The 18274-nt window shown below is 30.3% G+C and overlaps 1 protein-coding gene across 5 annotated transcripts in view; it reads right to left on the reverse strand.

Annotated features, from left to right (window-relative positions):
- Positions 1-1752: 1752 nt before the first annotated feature.
- LOC142325386 (uncharacterized) overlaps positions 1753-18274 on the reverse strand; it is a 78151-nt gene continuing 61629 nt past the window's right edge. For all 5 annotated transcript variants that reach the window (XM_075367104.1, XM_075367102.1, XM_075367100.1 and 2 more), the window contains exons 13-16: positions 13182-13371; positions 8996-9063; positions 6017-6186; positions 1753-5579 (exon numbers count right to left, since the gene is read on the reverse strand). In XM_075367104.1, coding sequence (XP_075223219.1) covers positions 5291-5579; positions 6017-6186; positions 8996-9063; positions 13182-13371 — 717 coding nt within the window. In that variant the 3' untranslated portion in view covers positions 1753-5290. The remainder of the gene's footprint in view (positions 5580-6016; positions 6187-8995; positions 9064-13181; positions 13372-18274) is intronic.

Genomic DNA, 18274 nt, shown 5'->3' on the forward strand with positions numbered 1-18274 from the left:
AAGGCTCCTGGAATAGACGGAATTCCTGTAGAATTACTGCGCAGTGAAGGTGAGGAAGCGATTGATCGATTATACAAACTGGTGTGTAATATTTATGAAAAAGGGGAATTAACGGCAGACTTCAAAAAAAGTGATAGTCATGATACCAAAGAAAGCAGGCGCAGATAAATGTGAAGAATACAGAACAATTAGTTTAACTAGTCATGCATCAAAAATCTTAACTAGAATTCTATACAGAAGAATTGAGAGGAGAGTGGAAGAAGTGTTAGAAGACCAATTTGGTTTCTGGAAAAGTATATGGACAAGGGAAGCAATTTTAGGCCTCAGATTAATAGTAGAAGGAAGATTAAAGAAAAACAAAGCAACGTACTTGGCGTTTATAGACCTAGAAAAGGAATTCGATAACGTAGACTGGAATAAAATGTTCAGCATTTTAAAAAAGTTAGGGTTCAAATACAGAGATAGAAGAACAATTGCTAACATGTACAGGAACCAAACAGCAACAGTAATAATTGAAGAACATAAGAAAGAAGCCATAATAAGAAAGGGAGTCTGACAAGGATGTTCCCTATCTCCGTTACTTTTTAATCTTTACATGGATCTAGCAGTTAATGACGTTAAAGAACAATTTAGATTCGGAGTAACAGAACAAGGTGAAAAGATAAAGATGCTACGATTTGCTGATGATATAGTAATTCTAGCCGAGAGTAAAAAGGATTTAGAAAAAACAATGAATGGCATAGATGAAGTCCTACGCAAGAACAATCGCATGAAAATAAACAAAAAGAAAACAAAAGTAATGAAATGTAGTAGAAATAACAAAGATGGACCACTGAATGTGAAAATAGTAGGAGAAAAGATTATGGAGGTAGAAGAATTTTGTTATTTGGGAAGTAGAATTACTAAAGATGGACGAAGCAGGAGCGATATAAAATGCCGAATAGCATAAGCGAAACGAGCCTTCAGTAAGAAATATAATTTGTTTACATCAAAAATTAATTTAAATGTCAGGAAAAGATTTTTCCTGACATCCAAAGTATATGTTTGGAATGTTGCTTTATATGGAAGTGAAACTTGGACAATCGGAGTATCTGAGAAGAAAAGATTAGAAGCTTTTGAAATGTGGTGCTATAGGAGAATGTTAAAAATCTGATGGGTGGATAGTGACAAATGAAGAGGTATTGCGGCAAATAGATGAAGAAAGAAGCATTTGGAAAAATATAGTTAAAAGAAGAGACAGACTTATAGGCCACATACTAAGGCATCCTGGAATAGTCGCTTTAATATTGGAAGGACAGGTAGAATGAAAAAATTGTGTAGGCAGGCCACGTTTGGAATATGTAAAACAAATTGTTAGGGATGTAGGATGTAGAGGGTATACTGAAATGAAACGACTAGCACTAGAAAGGGAATCTTGGAGAGCTGCATCAAACCAGTCAAATGATTGAAGACAAAAAAAAATATTAATAATAAAAATTATATATTCACAAATGGCAATTTAATTTTCTTTTTTATACAAGATATATATATTATTTTATAAAATTATGTTTTTAAGTTCTGAAAATTTATTTCAACAAATTAAATATTTTATTAACATAAAATGGATTAACAAACTTTAAAATTGTATTAAATGTACATAAAACTTGAATAAATGGATATCATCGAATTTTCATTAATTCGACAACAGACAACTAAATTCAATGTACAGAAAAAAAAAGCAGAAATATGAAAGTTATCAGGCAGTATCAAAACATATTTATATATGCAATGATATGAAAGTATGGTTTTTATTGGTTTCTGAAACACAACACTTTTGATGCATTACCATTTTTACTTTTTAACCTCTAACATTTGGAGTAAACACGTGTACTAATCTCTCATTGGAGTTTTACAAAGTGAAAATTAACCATCTTGAAGGACATGTTGTGTTAGCCTCCGTTAACCTCCTCCCATTTATTTATATTAACAGGCCTGAGCCACCTATTACATCATGATCTGATTTTAAAGGCTTATCAATGCACATTTCTGTAAGGTAATTTCTCTAACTAACCCAGTCGACAGCTGTATAGTATCTGATATTTAATTTGCATTCACTGAAGGCATCAGTCATCATTTCATAGCTCCATGAATAAATAAATAGTAAATTTTATCAAGTCATAATTTAGATAAAATACAGTTAGTTTCTTCATCATTGTATAATTTTTATGGCAAATTCTCTTTCATCAGTTTTATAATTTCTTTATTGCCAAGTTCAACATCACTTTGGCATCAGTAATTCTCCTCTGTTTATAAATCACAAATATCTTTTACTATTAACTGTCTTCCCATTTCAACTACATCATTGCTTTGCAATTTCAAAATAGCCAAAGTCTCCTCTTTTATAACCACCTACAGTTCATTTAAAGATTTGGAGCACACCTTATCTAACAGTTGTAATATATGTTCTCTTCATTATTAGAAAATTAAAAATTTTCCTGACACTCACTTAAGTTAATGTTAATTTTTATAATTTTTCCATACTGTGTTGAACAGTCTATTAACAAAAAATTAAATATTTATTCTTCAGAACAATAATACGGCATACATAAAAATTCTTAGTGTTAACACTAACTGCCAATGCTAATTTTGTTATTTTTGCTTAACAGGCCATTTATGATTTAGAGTCTATAAGAAAAACTAAATATTTTGATATGCTTAAATTTGAGTTTTGTGTTGTTATATGCTTAATATGACAAAAAACACTTTTACGTCACTGGCGTCTGTTATGGCTCAAAATGAATGATTTTTCTACTGTGTACCGCGCCAATCATGTAGTCGGGCAAGTTGTGTGCTCAAGACTGGATAACTGCTGTACTGATGTAAAGACATTCCTTGTCCTGCTGCTTGTGTGCGTTGTACATCATATTTGTGTCTTATTATTTTCATAATAAATATTTGTTTTTTACAAAAAATGGAGTTTGATGATGATGGTTTTATTCAAAATTCTTTTGTTGAAATATTATGAGAGATCTCTAAAGTAAAGACTGCTGGGAAATTTCTCTCCTTAAGGTTGGTGAATCTGTGATGTTCATGGCCACGTTAGTAATGAGCACACTACATTGTTGTCTGTAAATTGCTGTGCTGTAGTATCTTTGATTATGTGAGAATTATGTTATAAAATGAATAGCAAAATCGATGTTGCCACTGACTGTAAATCGTGGTCATATGTTTCTTAGATCATCAAAAAGTTAAGCCAGTTGAAATTCATAGGCAGTGGGTTGCTGTGTACGGTGATAATGTAATGAGAGAAAGAAACATCTGAAAATGGTGAAAGGTTTAGAAATAAGAGAATTAATGTGCATGATGAACATTCAGGGAGGCCCTCAATAATCATCAAGGACTTGTTGAAACGCATCAATAATGAAAACGGAAAAGATCGTTTTGCTCAATGATTTCTGATCTGGCCCTTATTTTTCCTGATGTTTCAAGAGCTGTTATTGGTTGCATTATTCATGATCATTTAGGTTTCAGGAAGGTTTGTGCATGTTGGGTGCCGCATATCTTTACTAAACATCACAAAAAAATCTGAATGGGATCTGCTTTGAAATTTTTGATGCGCTACACAGAAAAAGATGATGAGTTTCTTAATTCAACTGTAACTGGCGATGAAACGTGGATTTCGTATTACACACCTGAGAGAAAATGGCAGTCAAGTGAATGGCATCATCCTCAATCACCAACCAGACCAGCAAAGGTCCACACTATTTGGATGCAAATTGATGGCCACAATCTCCTGGGATCTGTTTGGCATACAGCTGATTGATTTCATGCCATGTGGAACGACTATAAATGTAGAAGCCTACTATGAAACTATGCATGTTATGGCACGCCATTCCAAATCGGCGACGTGGGTAGCTGACTGACTGGGGCAAAATAGGGGTATGTGAACTCAGATTGTATGAGCTCATATCAACTATTACTTTCCATGTTTTACAAACACTACGTTTTCTCATTAGACTACAAGCTATTGCTAAATTTATCAAGACTTCCTTATGATTTTTCCTGAACTACTTGACAACACATCTAATTTGAGGATTAGTGGGAGATTCTAGGTTTGTCTCTTTGTATTGATAAAGACAATGTTTTCAGAAAGTTTTATTTAAAAACATATATAAAAATGTATAACAACAGTGATGTTGAGAAGATGAATTGAAATTACAATAGGCCTACATTACCCACATTAAATATTACAACTTACATTAGATACCCTACCTTGTTTGATGTATTTTGTTTTTACAGTTTTTTTTTGTTTTCTCATCCCTTGGCGTGTTTCCAACCCTTACGGCAAGGGATGACCAAAACAAAAAAAAAGTTGGTTATTTCAAAAATTGTTTTAGACAAAAATTTCAGGTAATGTTTACAGGACTAAAGACCACTTTAAACTGATTCGATACTGTGCCTATTAGCAGAGGTATGATTTTTGTCTTCGAAACCCCAGTTTTTCCACCCCCTGGGCCAATGGTTGGCGATATCCAAAAACTTTATTTAGATAAGTTTTAGGCTTTTATCCAAACAATAGTAGGAACTTTAAATGAACTTGATATTTTACTTATAACAAAGTTATAGCGATATTTGTTTTTTTGAAAAAGCCACCCCGCTTCCACCCCCATGGTCCGACTTTGCCCATTAATGAACAACTCTGAGATTTTTGGTTGTTATATTTTATGTATCAATTTGAAAGTGATTGGTGTAAAATTACAGCAGTTATTGTGTTAACAAGAACGTGAAATATATATACAAAACTTTTGGATTGACTTCGCGATGTGAATCGTGAAGATATGTCGAAATTTTCCAGAAGGTGAATCATGGTACCCATTACAATAGGTAACTTTCTTATGAAATCTGCCTCAAAACAGTTGGTTACCCCTAAAAATTGTTATAGGTTATCATATAGATTCCTTACTTCTTACTCTTAAAAATGGTTAAAAAAGAAACTTTGCACAGTGCTTTTATGAAAAGGCTTGTCATATTGTAAGTACAATGTTGTGATAATAAATTCCTCAAAACACATAACATACATACATACATACATAACATACATGTTTACGATTTATTAATGCAATTACATTTTTCTAATTATATGAGAAAAAATGTTACTCATCATAAATATAATTAAAAAATCATGTTAGATGCCTAAAATTATTTTAAATATAAAAATATATTATTGAATAAATATAATTCTAATTTCAAAATTAATGCTAAAAAATGTTATATAGTTTTTCTCAAGATTATGCTTTATTATTTAAAAATATTATAAGAAATTATTATCAAAATCATCTTCTAAATTTGTTGTTTCATTCAGACTTGAATCAATAAGCACACTTCCATCTTCATCACATGGTGTTTTCGACCTAAAAATTTTTTTTATAATTTTTGGTGTAGTTGCAACAGCATTTTTCTTTTTGTTAGTCATTTGTTTATAAACTTTATTTACATTAGGATTTCCAAAATGTTTAGTACTTGTTCCTTCATCTTTCCCAGGTTTATTACCTTTTTTTTTTGTTTTATTCAGTTTTTGTATACGTTTAACAACATCCAGTCTAAAAACAAAAAAACATTTATTTCAAACTTAAAATCATTCAATCTGTTAAAACTACAACTTATAATATTTATTCTTAATTTAATTATTTTAATATAAAAACCAGTAAAAAAATAAAGTTGAAGTACTACATTCATTGATGTTGGATCACTTAATTTAAATATATTGCATATTTCATAAATAAAATACCTTATACTACACTACAGCACAAATAAATATTTAATAATAAACCAACAGTAAAAATCCTAATACAGGCAAAAAAAAGATTAATCACCAAACAATTTATAGACATTGTAATCATGAAATCAGGTAGAATAATAGAAACATATCTAATGCAGTTTCTAATAATGTATTTTTCATAAAGCAAATAAAATAACCTTATTTTTAGTGAATAAGGTTTACAAATTTTGTGGCTTATAATATAAAACTGTTTTATACCTCTTAGCATTTTTATGTGGAGTACTATGAGCACTGTGGGCACTAACATTGGATGTTACGGAATGACTGAACATGTCTGCAACATGATGAAAAATAGGTGTTTCCTTTCCAGTAGAATTTCCATCTTCAAGTTTTTTCTTTGCACTCTGAAGAACTCCACCAATTGATATCTAAATGTAAACAATTATAATAAATAAAGAATGGTGTTAATACTTAAATTATTATTTTTAATAAAAAACAGAAGGTCCTTTATCAATATAAATCAGGAGAATAAAAAATATAATATGTAATCTTATTGTTCCATCTGTAGAAAAATACAATGATGTTATTCTTTTCAATCCCCAATTCATGGACCAGTAAAAACCAGTAATTTTTTGTAATATTTAATTAAATTGTAAATTTTGAAAATGTGCAGCTGATGTGTTGAAACCATTGAATGGGATTTTTTTCAAATTTCTTTAAAGGTTATATTACAACATTTTTCACGTGTTTTAATATGTGTATCACCATTTTCTCCTGAAGTGTAGAAATAATCAGCTTATTCTATTAAATAAACTACCAAGTACAGAACACTATTTCTTTTTCCTATTTAGCCTCTAGGAATTGCCATTTAGGTGTTACTTAGATGATGAATATATGAGTTTAAAGAAGTCTTGTACAGTCTCAGTTCGACCATTCCTGAAATATGTGGTTAACTGAAACCCAACCACCAAAGAACACCGGTATCCATGATCTAGTATTCAGATCCGAAAAAAAGTAACTGCCTTTACTAGGACTTGAATGCTGGAACTCTCAACTTCCAAATCAGCTGATTTGGGAAGACAAGTTCACCATTAGACCAACTCAATTGATTAAGAACAGAACAGTAACATAATACATATCTACGTTAATTTTTTAAGAAGTACTTTCATGGGGTTCTGCATCCTTAGTGATAATTGAAATAATTCTGTTATTGCATGATAAAAATTTAAAATAAAAATACTAAAATAATGAAAATTGTGTATTACTTACCCGTGTGCTGCTATCTGTTGCAGTTTTTATGACAGTCTCCCTCAAACACTGTTTGATGGTTTAACAAAATGAAATTTTGATTGTATTTATATATATTTAATTTTGTCATCTTTATTTACTAATATTTCTAAATCTGTGTTAATATCAGAAATAGAATGTTTATTGTTTATTAGGTGGTCTGCCATAATAGATAAATCTAATTTATTATTATACTTTGTTATTTTTGTTTATCTAGTATGCATATTGATAAAAACAAGTCAGTCTGCGACCAATCAAGATAAGCTGTAGTAGATTGCCAAACATAGGATCAAGTGAAATGCTTGACACTATCTCACAGTAAAGGGTGTGAACCATCTCAATGAAACTCGGCATTGCCAAAGGTATGCTCTTCAAGTTGAAGCTGATAGAAAATAGAATGAATTTAATTTTAAATGATATTTATTAAAGGGCAATCTTGTAGTTATTTTAAGCTTCAAATAATTCTTTATTTCATCTATTAATTACAAATACGAGGACCATTTGGAAAGTTCTCAGACTGACAAAGAAAATACAAGATTTCTCAGAAATTTATTTTTTTATTTTTCAATACCCTGCAATTTGATAAATTTAGACCAACGACTTTACAATTTTTAAACTCTAAATATAGCAATTTGTCCAACTCTTAATAAGCAGTTGTCTCATTTTTTTTCTTTTTATGTAACTATTCACCACATAAGCTGCTTGAAGCCTGTGCATGAGAATATGAGAATGAAAAGTTTGTAACAAATGAAAAATGCGATGCCTGACCGGGATTCGAACCTGGGACCTACAGAAAAGAATTTTTGTTTTGTAAGCTATTTCTTCTGGTTTTGCAAGAAGTAATTATTGTGAGCCAAATCTGGTAAATAAAACTTTTGAGTATGGAAGCCCTTTCAAGTGTAGCTCATGGAGTTTTGCAGCAACAATTCAAGTTGTATCTGCAGGGGCATTATTGTGGTGAAAGATCACTTTTTTCCCTGATGTGGATGTTTAGCCTGAATAACACCCTTTAATCAGTTCAGTAGCAAATATAATACTCCTCAATGATGGTCCTGGCCTTTTCCAGGTAGTCTACAAGCACCACAAGAATCCTGTAAAAACTGTAGCCATGACCTTTCCTGTAGACGGAACTGTTTTAATTTCCTTTAATATACTTTCACCCTTTCCACCCACTGTTTGGTCTTTGGCATGTGTGAATCTATGTTTCTTTTACTGTTACAGAACATCAAAAACTACTAAACATCCCAAGAAGTGTTCAATGAAATGTACTTTTGGTTGACTTAACAAAAGTGTCATTCATTGAGTAGAAAACTTTTTCATACCCAAAATAATGTGTAGTATGTAATGGACAAACTCTATCAAATTGTTCAAGGTTTTTTGCAATGTCAGCTAGCTTGTGTACTTTCAGTTGGTGTTCATATAATACAGCATTGTGGGTATTCCTGTGATGAATTGATAATTATTAATATATATTTGATATTTAATGACTCCATCAACTATATATAATTGATGGAGTCATAATTATTTTTGGATGTTCCAAGCATTCATCAACTTGAATGGATGTACAATCATCTTTAAATTTAGCAACCCATTTTTTTACAATTGAAATCGAAGGGGAAGAATCCTTTAAAGTTAAATTTAACTCTTTGTATATTCAGAAAGGTTAAATTTTTTAAATCAATTTTTTTAATAGCTTAAACCCAATTTTATCCATTTTTTCAGAAAACGTCAAACTTACTTTCTTTACTCAAACACCACAAACATGCGTTGACAAATATCATAGTTACTTGGTGTTATCTGCAAAATGTCTGTGTCAGGCCAAGAAATTTCTGAACAACCCTAAAGCTATCTTTTTTTTTTTACTTTTTCACAGCAAAAATTATTTTATCTATATTTACAGACAGAATTTTTAGAAAAGTATTAATTTACTGTATATAGAAGAAACCTTACCTCTTTAAATGATTTTAATGACAACCCATCATCAGCACAATCATTATCAAATGTCTTAAAAAATTCATCTGAAACAGAATATATTTTTAAAATGAAAAAGCTGATGTAAAAAAATTACAATGAAGTATTATATATTCATAGGAAGCAAATTGTTTTTTCCTGCTGGAAAGTTTTGAGGTGATAAAAGTTATCATCTTGGTAAATTCACAATATTAGCAACTTGTGTAAACAAAGAAATCTATATTTTAAGAGGTGTAGATTTTGTGAAGCTTTTACACTCGTTAAAGATTCCACTAAATTCAATCAATAAATAGGGTGGGCAACAGACTTAAGATTGGTCTGTTACACCCTTTAGCATTTGATGTTGGTTCTAGATAAATCCAGTCACAGCTAAGGACTGAAGAAGACATTCTGAACATCTTAAATCTTTTGAGAGTTCATCTGAATTCAGTAACCACAACATCTGTTTTATGTCTTGATAATAAACAATATCCTCCTCCACCTTTTAATGTTTGGAGGTCATCATTTAGGATAGGTTTTTAAATCCAGACAAGATAAAAGGATTAACACTTATTTTTTTAGAAAGTCAAGAGGACACGTACTACCTGGCCACTGGGGGTGCTCCTTTATCCTTCCTTTTTATTATACTTTTTTTATATTCTTTTTATTTTATTATACAGATCAACCCACTGATTGTTAAAAAGGTTTTTTCATTATCTAACAAGGCTGCTGAAAAGATTGACACTCATTCATTCATTCATTTTAACACAGATGGAATTTTTAATTTAATTTAAACACTTTGATAATAATTTCAAATGTTTTTATAAATAAGTTATCTACAATGACTGCCATGATTATGTAATACTACATGACTCAGCTTCTGATCATAAAATCAGCTACTGATTTTAAAAATGTTAATCAATGAAGTTAGTAGTTATGGGAATGGTCAATGCCAATATAGTAAAAATGAAATTATGACAATAAATCTACTCTTTAGTTATTAAATAGTGGCATATACTGAATGAAAAAACATATAACCAGACATGTAAAGTAACTAGAAGATATACTAGAAATAAGAAAATCACAAAAAAAGGAGACACTGAAATACTTTCTAGTGTTTCTAAGTTGGCTGATCAAACAAGAATAATAATACTATCTTATATTATTGTTGATGATGTAGTAGTTAGAAAAAATAAATTCTTAAATCTTTAAAACCTAACAATTAATTAAAAAGGTGTTACCTGGGTAAAAGGAATATTTAAAGCTGGTTAAAAACAAAAATTGCACTTGTTTGCAGATGGTCTTCTTCCTTCACCTACTGCTGAAGATTTAACAGATTTTGTAAATAAATTTGTTAAGTTCAAGGGTTTGAAAATTATGAGGTAGAATCACTAATTGCCGAGATGGAATAGAATCCTTCGTATTGTGGGTAATGGTCCAATCCTTATTGGTGCCGATGTTAATCCGAAGTCGCTTTTCTGGCACAGTGGGATCACTGATCGTAGCGGTGGCTTAATTGACAGTTTCATTGCGCAGCACAATTTTGAGATCTTTAATGTTGCAGACCAGCTGGTCACTTACATCGGTATGGTTACGAAGAGCCTTTTCAGGTACAAATATTGACATCACCATTGGTAGAGACATCCCTGACAGGGTTCTTGACTGGTCTGTGGTCGACAACTGTTCTATTGATCATTGGTTGATAATTTTTGAAATAGTGGATGAGCTATGCGATGGCCATTCTTCCTGTTTACTGGTGGGGGGGGGGGGGTTACTGCATAGGAGAGCGGAACGGCCAAAATTCTTCTCTTTGTTGAAGTCCAGACTGGAGATTTTTTCTTGAGACCTTGACGGCCTGTCATTAGATGTCCTGGCAGAAAACTTCACTTCTGTGTGGTTCGGGTGGATGGTCTCCTCATTTGGTACATTACGACTCAAAAATACCTGGCTATTATCCTTGATGAGAATTTTCAGTTCATGAAACATCTACAGTATGTAGCAAAAAAGGGCACTGATGCTTTTTATGGAGAGTCATTCATCCCCGATTGGGAGTTGAATTACCATACCATGCATATCCCTTACAAAGGTGTCACAGTGAAGCTATTATGCTATATCAGTCTTTCTCAAAGTGGGCGATAATGCCCCCTTGGGGGCGTTTGAAACCTAGAGGGGGGCGTTAAGGGGCCCAGAAAAAATGGGGGGCGTTGATGTGGGTTAGGGGGGGGCGATGTATAATTTGTAATTTCATTTACTTTATATAGTATTTTAAATTTCACTAAAATTAAAACCCACCTACTACACAATAACGAATAATTAGTTTATATTTCTACCCTGTATGATGTTATAAAAACTTAAAATACTTTTTCTTTTTGTTCCCGGTGAACATTCACCTTGTTAGGTGACCTAAGCTGGTCGACTTATTTGGGTTTAGGTCTGAATTTCTATGTTGCATAAGACATAATTTTGATTGGTATGAGTGTAGCACTGAATTAACTTTAAACTCTTTCATTTTCTGAGGCATTCACAGTCACAAATGATGCTGTCAAATCTGGACTAGGCGCAGGGTTTGTGCTTCTGCGGTTCCGGTCAGTTAGTTTGGGGGAATCATGTTTTGAAGATGTCCGTTTGAGGCCTATGTGGAGGCGAAATTTGATTTGTATTTTACTGATGCAAATGTCTGCCAAGGCATTTACAATGGTGACATCCCGACCAAGGGTTGGCTGATGACTGTGAGATGTTACATTTCACTAAGAGAGTCTACAGACGACCTCCAGTAAAGGCCCACTGGGCTTGTAACAGAGGGGGTGGTGTGACAACTGGTAATGTCACAAGGTGGGTGTCTTCTCCTCACGGGGTAGGGATGTAACTCCCTTCACATTGTTATCTCAATAGATAATATTCAACACTCATTAAATTTGAAATGTGGCTAAGGTGTACAACTATTTTTTTTTATTTTTAATTTTAGTTCTTTGACGGATGTTATGTCTGGGCTCTGTAAAAGATAATTCCTTTTTTTAGGTTAAATGAAGAATGATGATTTAGAGATCCTAATGTTTGCCTTTGATGGTAAATAGAGATGATGAACTAAAACTGTTACATCAAACATTAAAAATCTTCCAACAAGGAAAACAAACTTTATTCATCACTAATAAATAATAGCTCTAATAAGTGTTTATTAATGCTCCTACTATTAACTGGACAGTTTTATTTAGGGAAAAAGCTGAAGCTGTATTGAGTACTCATCTGCACATATTCATGTTTGATGTACAAACAAAAACATTCATGTTGATGCAGCTAAAAAAAAAATTTAGTTTATCATTTCTGTGTAGGAAACATGTCTTTTAAGACATGCTACTTTGGATTTTTATTTTTCACAGTTTCAAAGTTAGTAAAATGGTATACTTAACAGTACAGGAGTAAAAAATGAGATAAAGCCTCAGCCTTTTTAAAAAACCTTTTAATACTACTCCTCACAATATTTAGGACAGATTAGTCAGTGGTATGCACCAGTGGATCAAGTCTTAGTGAAAGGTCTTTGGAGATTAGTCTTATGCAATTAGTTTTGACTGAGTATTTGTATGAGGACAAGACTGTATCCAGCATGATCAGGAGAGATTTTTTGCTTAACATAAAGCTAATTACTGTTAACTTTACATATAAATAAATCTAAACTTTATTATCATTTTCATGGTTTTCCTTTGAAAGTATTTAGTGCAGCATGATCAAATTCAACAAGTTATATCTTTATTATTATCAACAGCATTAAAAATGTACAACAGACATGGACTGAAAATAATTAGTTTCTCTAACTGATGAATATAACTGGCCTGGTGTGTTTAGCAAACTTGATGCTAACTGTTTAGGTAAAACTCCAGCAGTTGAAATTACCAAATGGAAAGTCAATACGTGTGGCTGTTATTGTAATTCTTCAGCCACATTTCTCCACTTTAAAGACTCATTCTATATGGCTTCAAAATTTTATTATTACTATTACTTAATATTTTAAAGAATAATTGTTGCAATTAACAAGGTACTATGTATAGCTCCATTTCAATATTAAATATAGTATAATATTTTAAAAAAACAGCTATGTTTTTGTTAATTTATGGATAAAATAAATACAATTTTGAGTTTGAAGTTATAGATAAAATACAATCAAGTAGGCGAAAGATTATTGAACACTTACTTGTTTTGTTAAATTGGAGATCAAAATCATCATTTACTTTCTCATCACATTTTTTTGGTTCATTTTTCTTACGTTCATTTTTATTTTGCTTCTTTTTATTAGCTTTACTGCAAGCATTACTTGCTCGCATTTTTTTTACTTTAATATTTGGTTCATTATTCTTTTTTTCTTTATTTGTTTTTTTCTTAGCCTGAAAAGATAAAGCCTGAATAATAGAATTTTCATACACAAAAAACCTACTGATCTAAGGTAAATGTTCAGCAATATTTTCCACATTCAATGCCATCAATGTGGCAATATGCCAATACATTCATGTCACAAACTACAAGAATATTACTGAATGATTAATCTTATACTGATTCATTATTACGAGATAAAGTAATAAAGGAGTTTATTACTTTGATTTGTGATAAAAAGTAGTAATTAAGTTTCATCCAATCACTGGTAGTAGATATTTCAAGTACTTTTGATGATTTGTTGAAAGTAAATGAAAGATTATAAATATGAATATTTGTATATTACAAAATGTGAACTACAACATATTCATATTTTATGTTTGTATTATAAACTACTTACTATTATATAGAACAGAACCTGATGAAAAGTACTTATTTTTAAATTTAAGATGACAAAAGGAAAAGGAAGTAGTAACAAATAAATTAGGCACTGGTAGGATAGAATGGTCAATGTAGATAGAAAGATAAAATAATAAATAAAAATATTAAAAAAGATGAAAAATAGTTAAGAAAAGACTGGATTCGACAATAATAAAGAAACTGCTTCAAGATGGACACAAAGAAAACTACATAAAATTGTGTAATTTTATTTTTTTAAATGTTATCTGAACAAAGAATTTGTGCATGGCACAATCCATAATGATCTTTATATTCAATCCAACTGTCTGCAGATTGCCTGCACACTGAGTAATGACCATTTGCTATCATGTGGCCTGATTTTCAAACACAAAGTTAACGACTATTACTATTCAATTAAAATCAACCTCTTGTTTACTCCAGGAAATGTGATTAGATTTGCACTAAACTATTAGATGTGTGTTATCATTTCAAATAGTATTGTAATGTAAATACCAAACTGAAAGATTAAGAATTACAAAGGAATTTTCTGACACACAGCAATAGATTTTTCTTTATTTCTGATTCTTTGTATGTAATTAATTATGGTAAAGGGGGAAAAGTAATTTGGAATTTCATGTATCTAGTATTTTATCAGTATGTTACATATATTATTTTTACTGCCTTGTACGAAGTAAAGGAAGTATTGTGATTGTGAAAAATTTCAGATTTCAACAGAAATATCCATTTTGATTAGTTTCAGCGTGATGTCTGTATGTATGTATGTATCTTTGAATAACTCAAAAACAACTATCCATACGATGTTGAAATTTTGAATTTAGTACTGTTGTTTGTGAACCTCCCCTTTTTGATTGCAATCAACAAGCAAAACCCCCAAAAATTTAGATTTTGGACTTTTTTTTAACTGCAGTAATAAGCCCTCATTGAGAGAGCTTTTCAACAATACACCATAAGTGGTACTTATTTTTATTGTTTGCAAAATTATAGCCAAATAAAATTTTAATTAATGAAATATTTGAATCTTACAAGAGGAAAGCAGAACCTTTTTTTAAATATTTTGATTTATTGATAATTATTAACCTCTGATCGTAAAAATCTTTTTACAATAAATAATAATTCAATAACAGTAAAAAAAATATCAAGAGTTATTAATGAAATAAAATTTTACGTACTTTTAATTTTTTTTTAAATGTATATATGTAATTTAATATAATGTGTATGTATATATATGTAATGCAATGTGTAATATGTAATTTGAAGTCAACAATTTAAAAAAATGGATTACAACTGAGGATGTGAGAAATTCGCAAAAACGTTTTTGTATATATGATAGAATAAGGTAAGTGTCGCCTACTTTATTTACTGTTCTGTACTTAAGTTAATATATATTTTAATTTATTTATATTTGTGTATGTGGTTGTGTGGATAAAAACAAATTTTTCAATCCCTTTATGATATGAAAATGTTTAAGTTCCATTTGTAAAAAATTAAACAAAAAACTACATTTATCATTATTCCTGTCTGCAGTACAGATGCCACATAAGAAACAAATGAAATCAATTTCAGTCATTCTGAAATCAACAGCAACAATAAACAAAATACTTTTTTAAACAAACAAGTCTGTATCCTTAAACATAGATAAAAAAAATAATAAATTAAGAAAATTTAAGGAAAGGCTAGATCTTTGAATATTAAGATTACGGATGAATAAAAGTTTCAGTATTAACTGAAACTGAAAAATTCAACTGGAAGCAAGGACTCTCAAGCCACTGAAAAATAAATGTTCTATAAATTTTATTAAAGTTGTATGAAGTGTGGCTATTAAATAATGAAACCAATGCTGTAAAATATTTTATTTTAAATTTATACATATTTAGTTAGGCTGAGATGCTACCACTTGCACCACAGAGGCCAACTGGGGGGGGATGTTATACTTGGCTAGAAACATCTTGACAGACAAAGCAGTGTGAGCCGGTGCATTATCCTGATGAAGAACCCTAATTGTAGAAGAACAATTCATGACTTGGTTCTTCCACAATTTGGGTCGTTTTATTCTTATTTTTTCACGGAGTTGAGCAAGGACCTTGAATAAAGACAAGAATAGTTAACCGATGGTCACATTGGATCAGATTACCAATTTTTTCAATAGTTTTATCCGTTTTTGATGTGGAAGGGTGATCCAGGCAAACATCATCTTCAATGTCTTCTTGGCCATCTTGGAAACGCTTAAACCACTCAAAAATCTGTGCACATGATAAACATTCATTGCCATATATATTTTTTAATAAAAGATAAGTTTCAATAGCGGTTTTTCCAAGTTTCATATGAAATTTCACGATAATTCTTTGCTCTAATAAAACAGTAATCATTTTTTCCACAAAACAAAAAAAAAAAAAACAGATGTTATCCAAACAAAGGTCATGGCCAGACTAATATGTCTGCAGAAACTGGAGTGGCAACAATTGAAAGAGAAGGCACACTATACAGTTGTTGGTCATATGAATTTGGCACATGCGCCATATGGCCAATTATATGGATGATTGGATTAATAATAGAAAAATAATTACACATAAATTTAATGTAAATAACATTTAACTGATTTAAAGTGACACAAAAAAAGACTATTGGCATTAAACAAGGATTGTATTGATGCTCAAAGAACCTGACTAGAGACAACTACTCAAAATTTAATTAGACCAAAGAAAAAATGATACAATATCAGGCAGTCTACCAAACTGATATGAATATATAAATATTTATTATTTAAACATTTTTAATAAAATAATACAGAAAAGAAGAGGTAAGCTTTTTTTATCAATGGGTTTTGTAAAATTACATAGCTCAAATTCAGATGCTTTTTTCAATTTACTAAAAAAAAGACCTACTGTATTTAATGATAGTACTACATATTCTTACTAAATTTAGAATTCTAATTCAGTTTGTATGTTTCTATAGTTTATAGTTATTTTTCTTTAAGAAATGAGAATCTTAATTAGCATTAAGTTCTTATCAGTATTTTTTATGATACATGTTGTAGTACAAGTGGTATAGAATATTTACTCTCTCCAAAATTTTGTCTAGAACAATGAATTTGTATACACTTTTTCTACTTCAAATAATACTGTATTTGTTAGGAGAATTTTCATGGAAGTTTTTGATTTCTAAAACTGTTTATTTTATATTAGGTATTTTGACATTTATATTAAAAAAAAAACTTAAGATTAGATTCACGGTAACATAAACAAAAGAATTATTTACAAATTTTAGTAAGTAGTCTTGCTTTCCACTAACGTCAACTTGCACAGATACATTTTTTTTTGCATTGAGTGATACCCAGTCAATCTTAACGTCTGTATTAATAATGAAAATGGCTGAAACAAGTAATTCATGCTAGTGTCACTCAAGAGCTGTTTGTTAAGAAGCCAATACTTGAACATACACCTTATGAAAGTCTCAATCTGAGATAAATTGCCCATCACATATGTGTAATTTTAATTTTTCTTTTGGATAACTGGTTTTCATTTTTTACTTTAAATATATATTTATCACTAAAATTAAACAGGTTTAATTTTTCTTTTTTATGATATATCATTCTTTTATATTATAATTTATAATTATAATATTATTTATATTATAATTTACCATTACTTACTGCTGATTATATTTTTAATTAATTTCTAAACTACTTACTAACACTGAATTAATTTCTTCATTAAATTCTTTGAGATAGCTAATTTTTAAAACAAGAATCTGATGAGAGAAAGCTATTTTCAATTCTGCAATTGATTTTTTAAAATCATTATTTTATTTAAAAATTCTCCGTCACATTTTATTTTATTATTATTATTTTAAAGTAAATAACTCATAGCTTGTTTATTTTTACTTCACCTCCAAGGCAGAATGGTAGCGTCTCTGCCTTTCACCTGGACAATTCTGGATTCAAATCCCTATAATAAAATAACTATAACTGGGTGTAAATCATTTTGCTTTGAAAATAAATACATAAGTAAATTTTTTATTTGATTTATGTTTCTGTTGGAAATGAAGAATGAATCGAACTCGTTATGTCAGATATGCTTTACTTGCCCAATCAACATTCCCTCAACTCATTTTGAGAGAATGCTGTCATTAGTATTAACAACTTCTTGAATTAAATGCAGGCAACTATATACATAAAACAATATATAATCAGCCTTCAGTCAAATATAATTACCTGCATGAATATTTCTACCTCTTTCTAGAATCAATTTATTCAACATCTAGTCACTGTCTCAAAATACAAAATTCATTCAAATATTTATAACAATGTGATCAGTATTTTCCAAATTCTGCCAAAATATAGCTTATACTCAAGATGGAAAAGGTTTTATTCTTGTGGCATATTACACCATGACTTTTTAATTTCTATGAAAGAATTTTTTCTACAAAAGGAACCCAAAGAAACCAGATTCTTAGAAGACTCAATGTTGTGATTAGTAATGAATTCAGGTTCAGTTAACA

Source organism: Lycorma delicatula, chromosome 5 (assembly GCF_047948215.1).
Source record: "Lycorma delicatula isolate Av1 chromosome 5, ASM4794821v1, whole genome shotgun sequence".
NCBI classification, from domain to species: domain Eukaryota; kingdom Metazoa; phylum Arthropoda; class Insecta; order Hemiptera; family Fulgoridae; genus Lycorma; species Lycorma delicatula.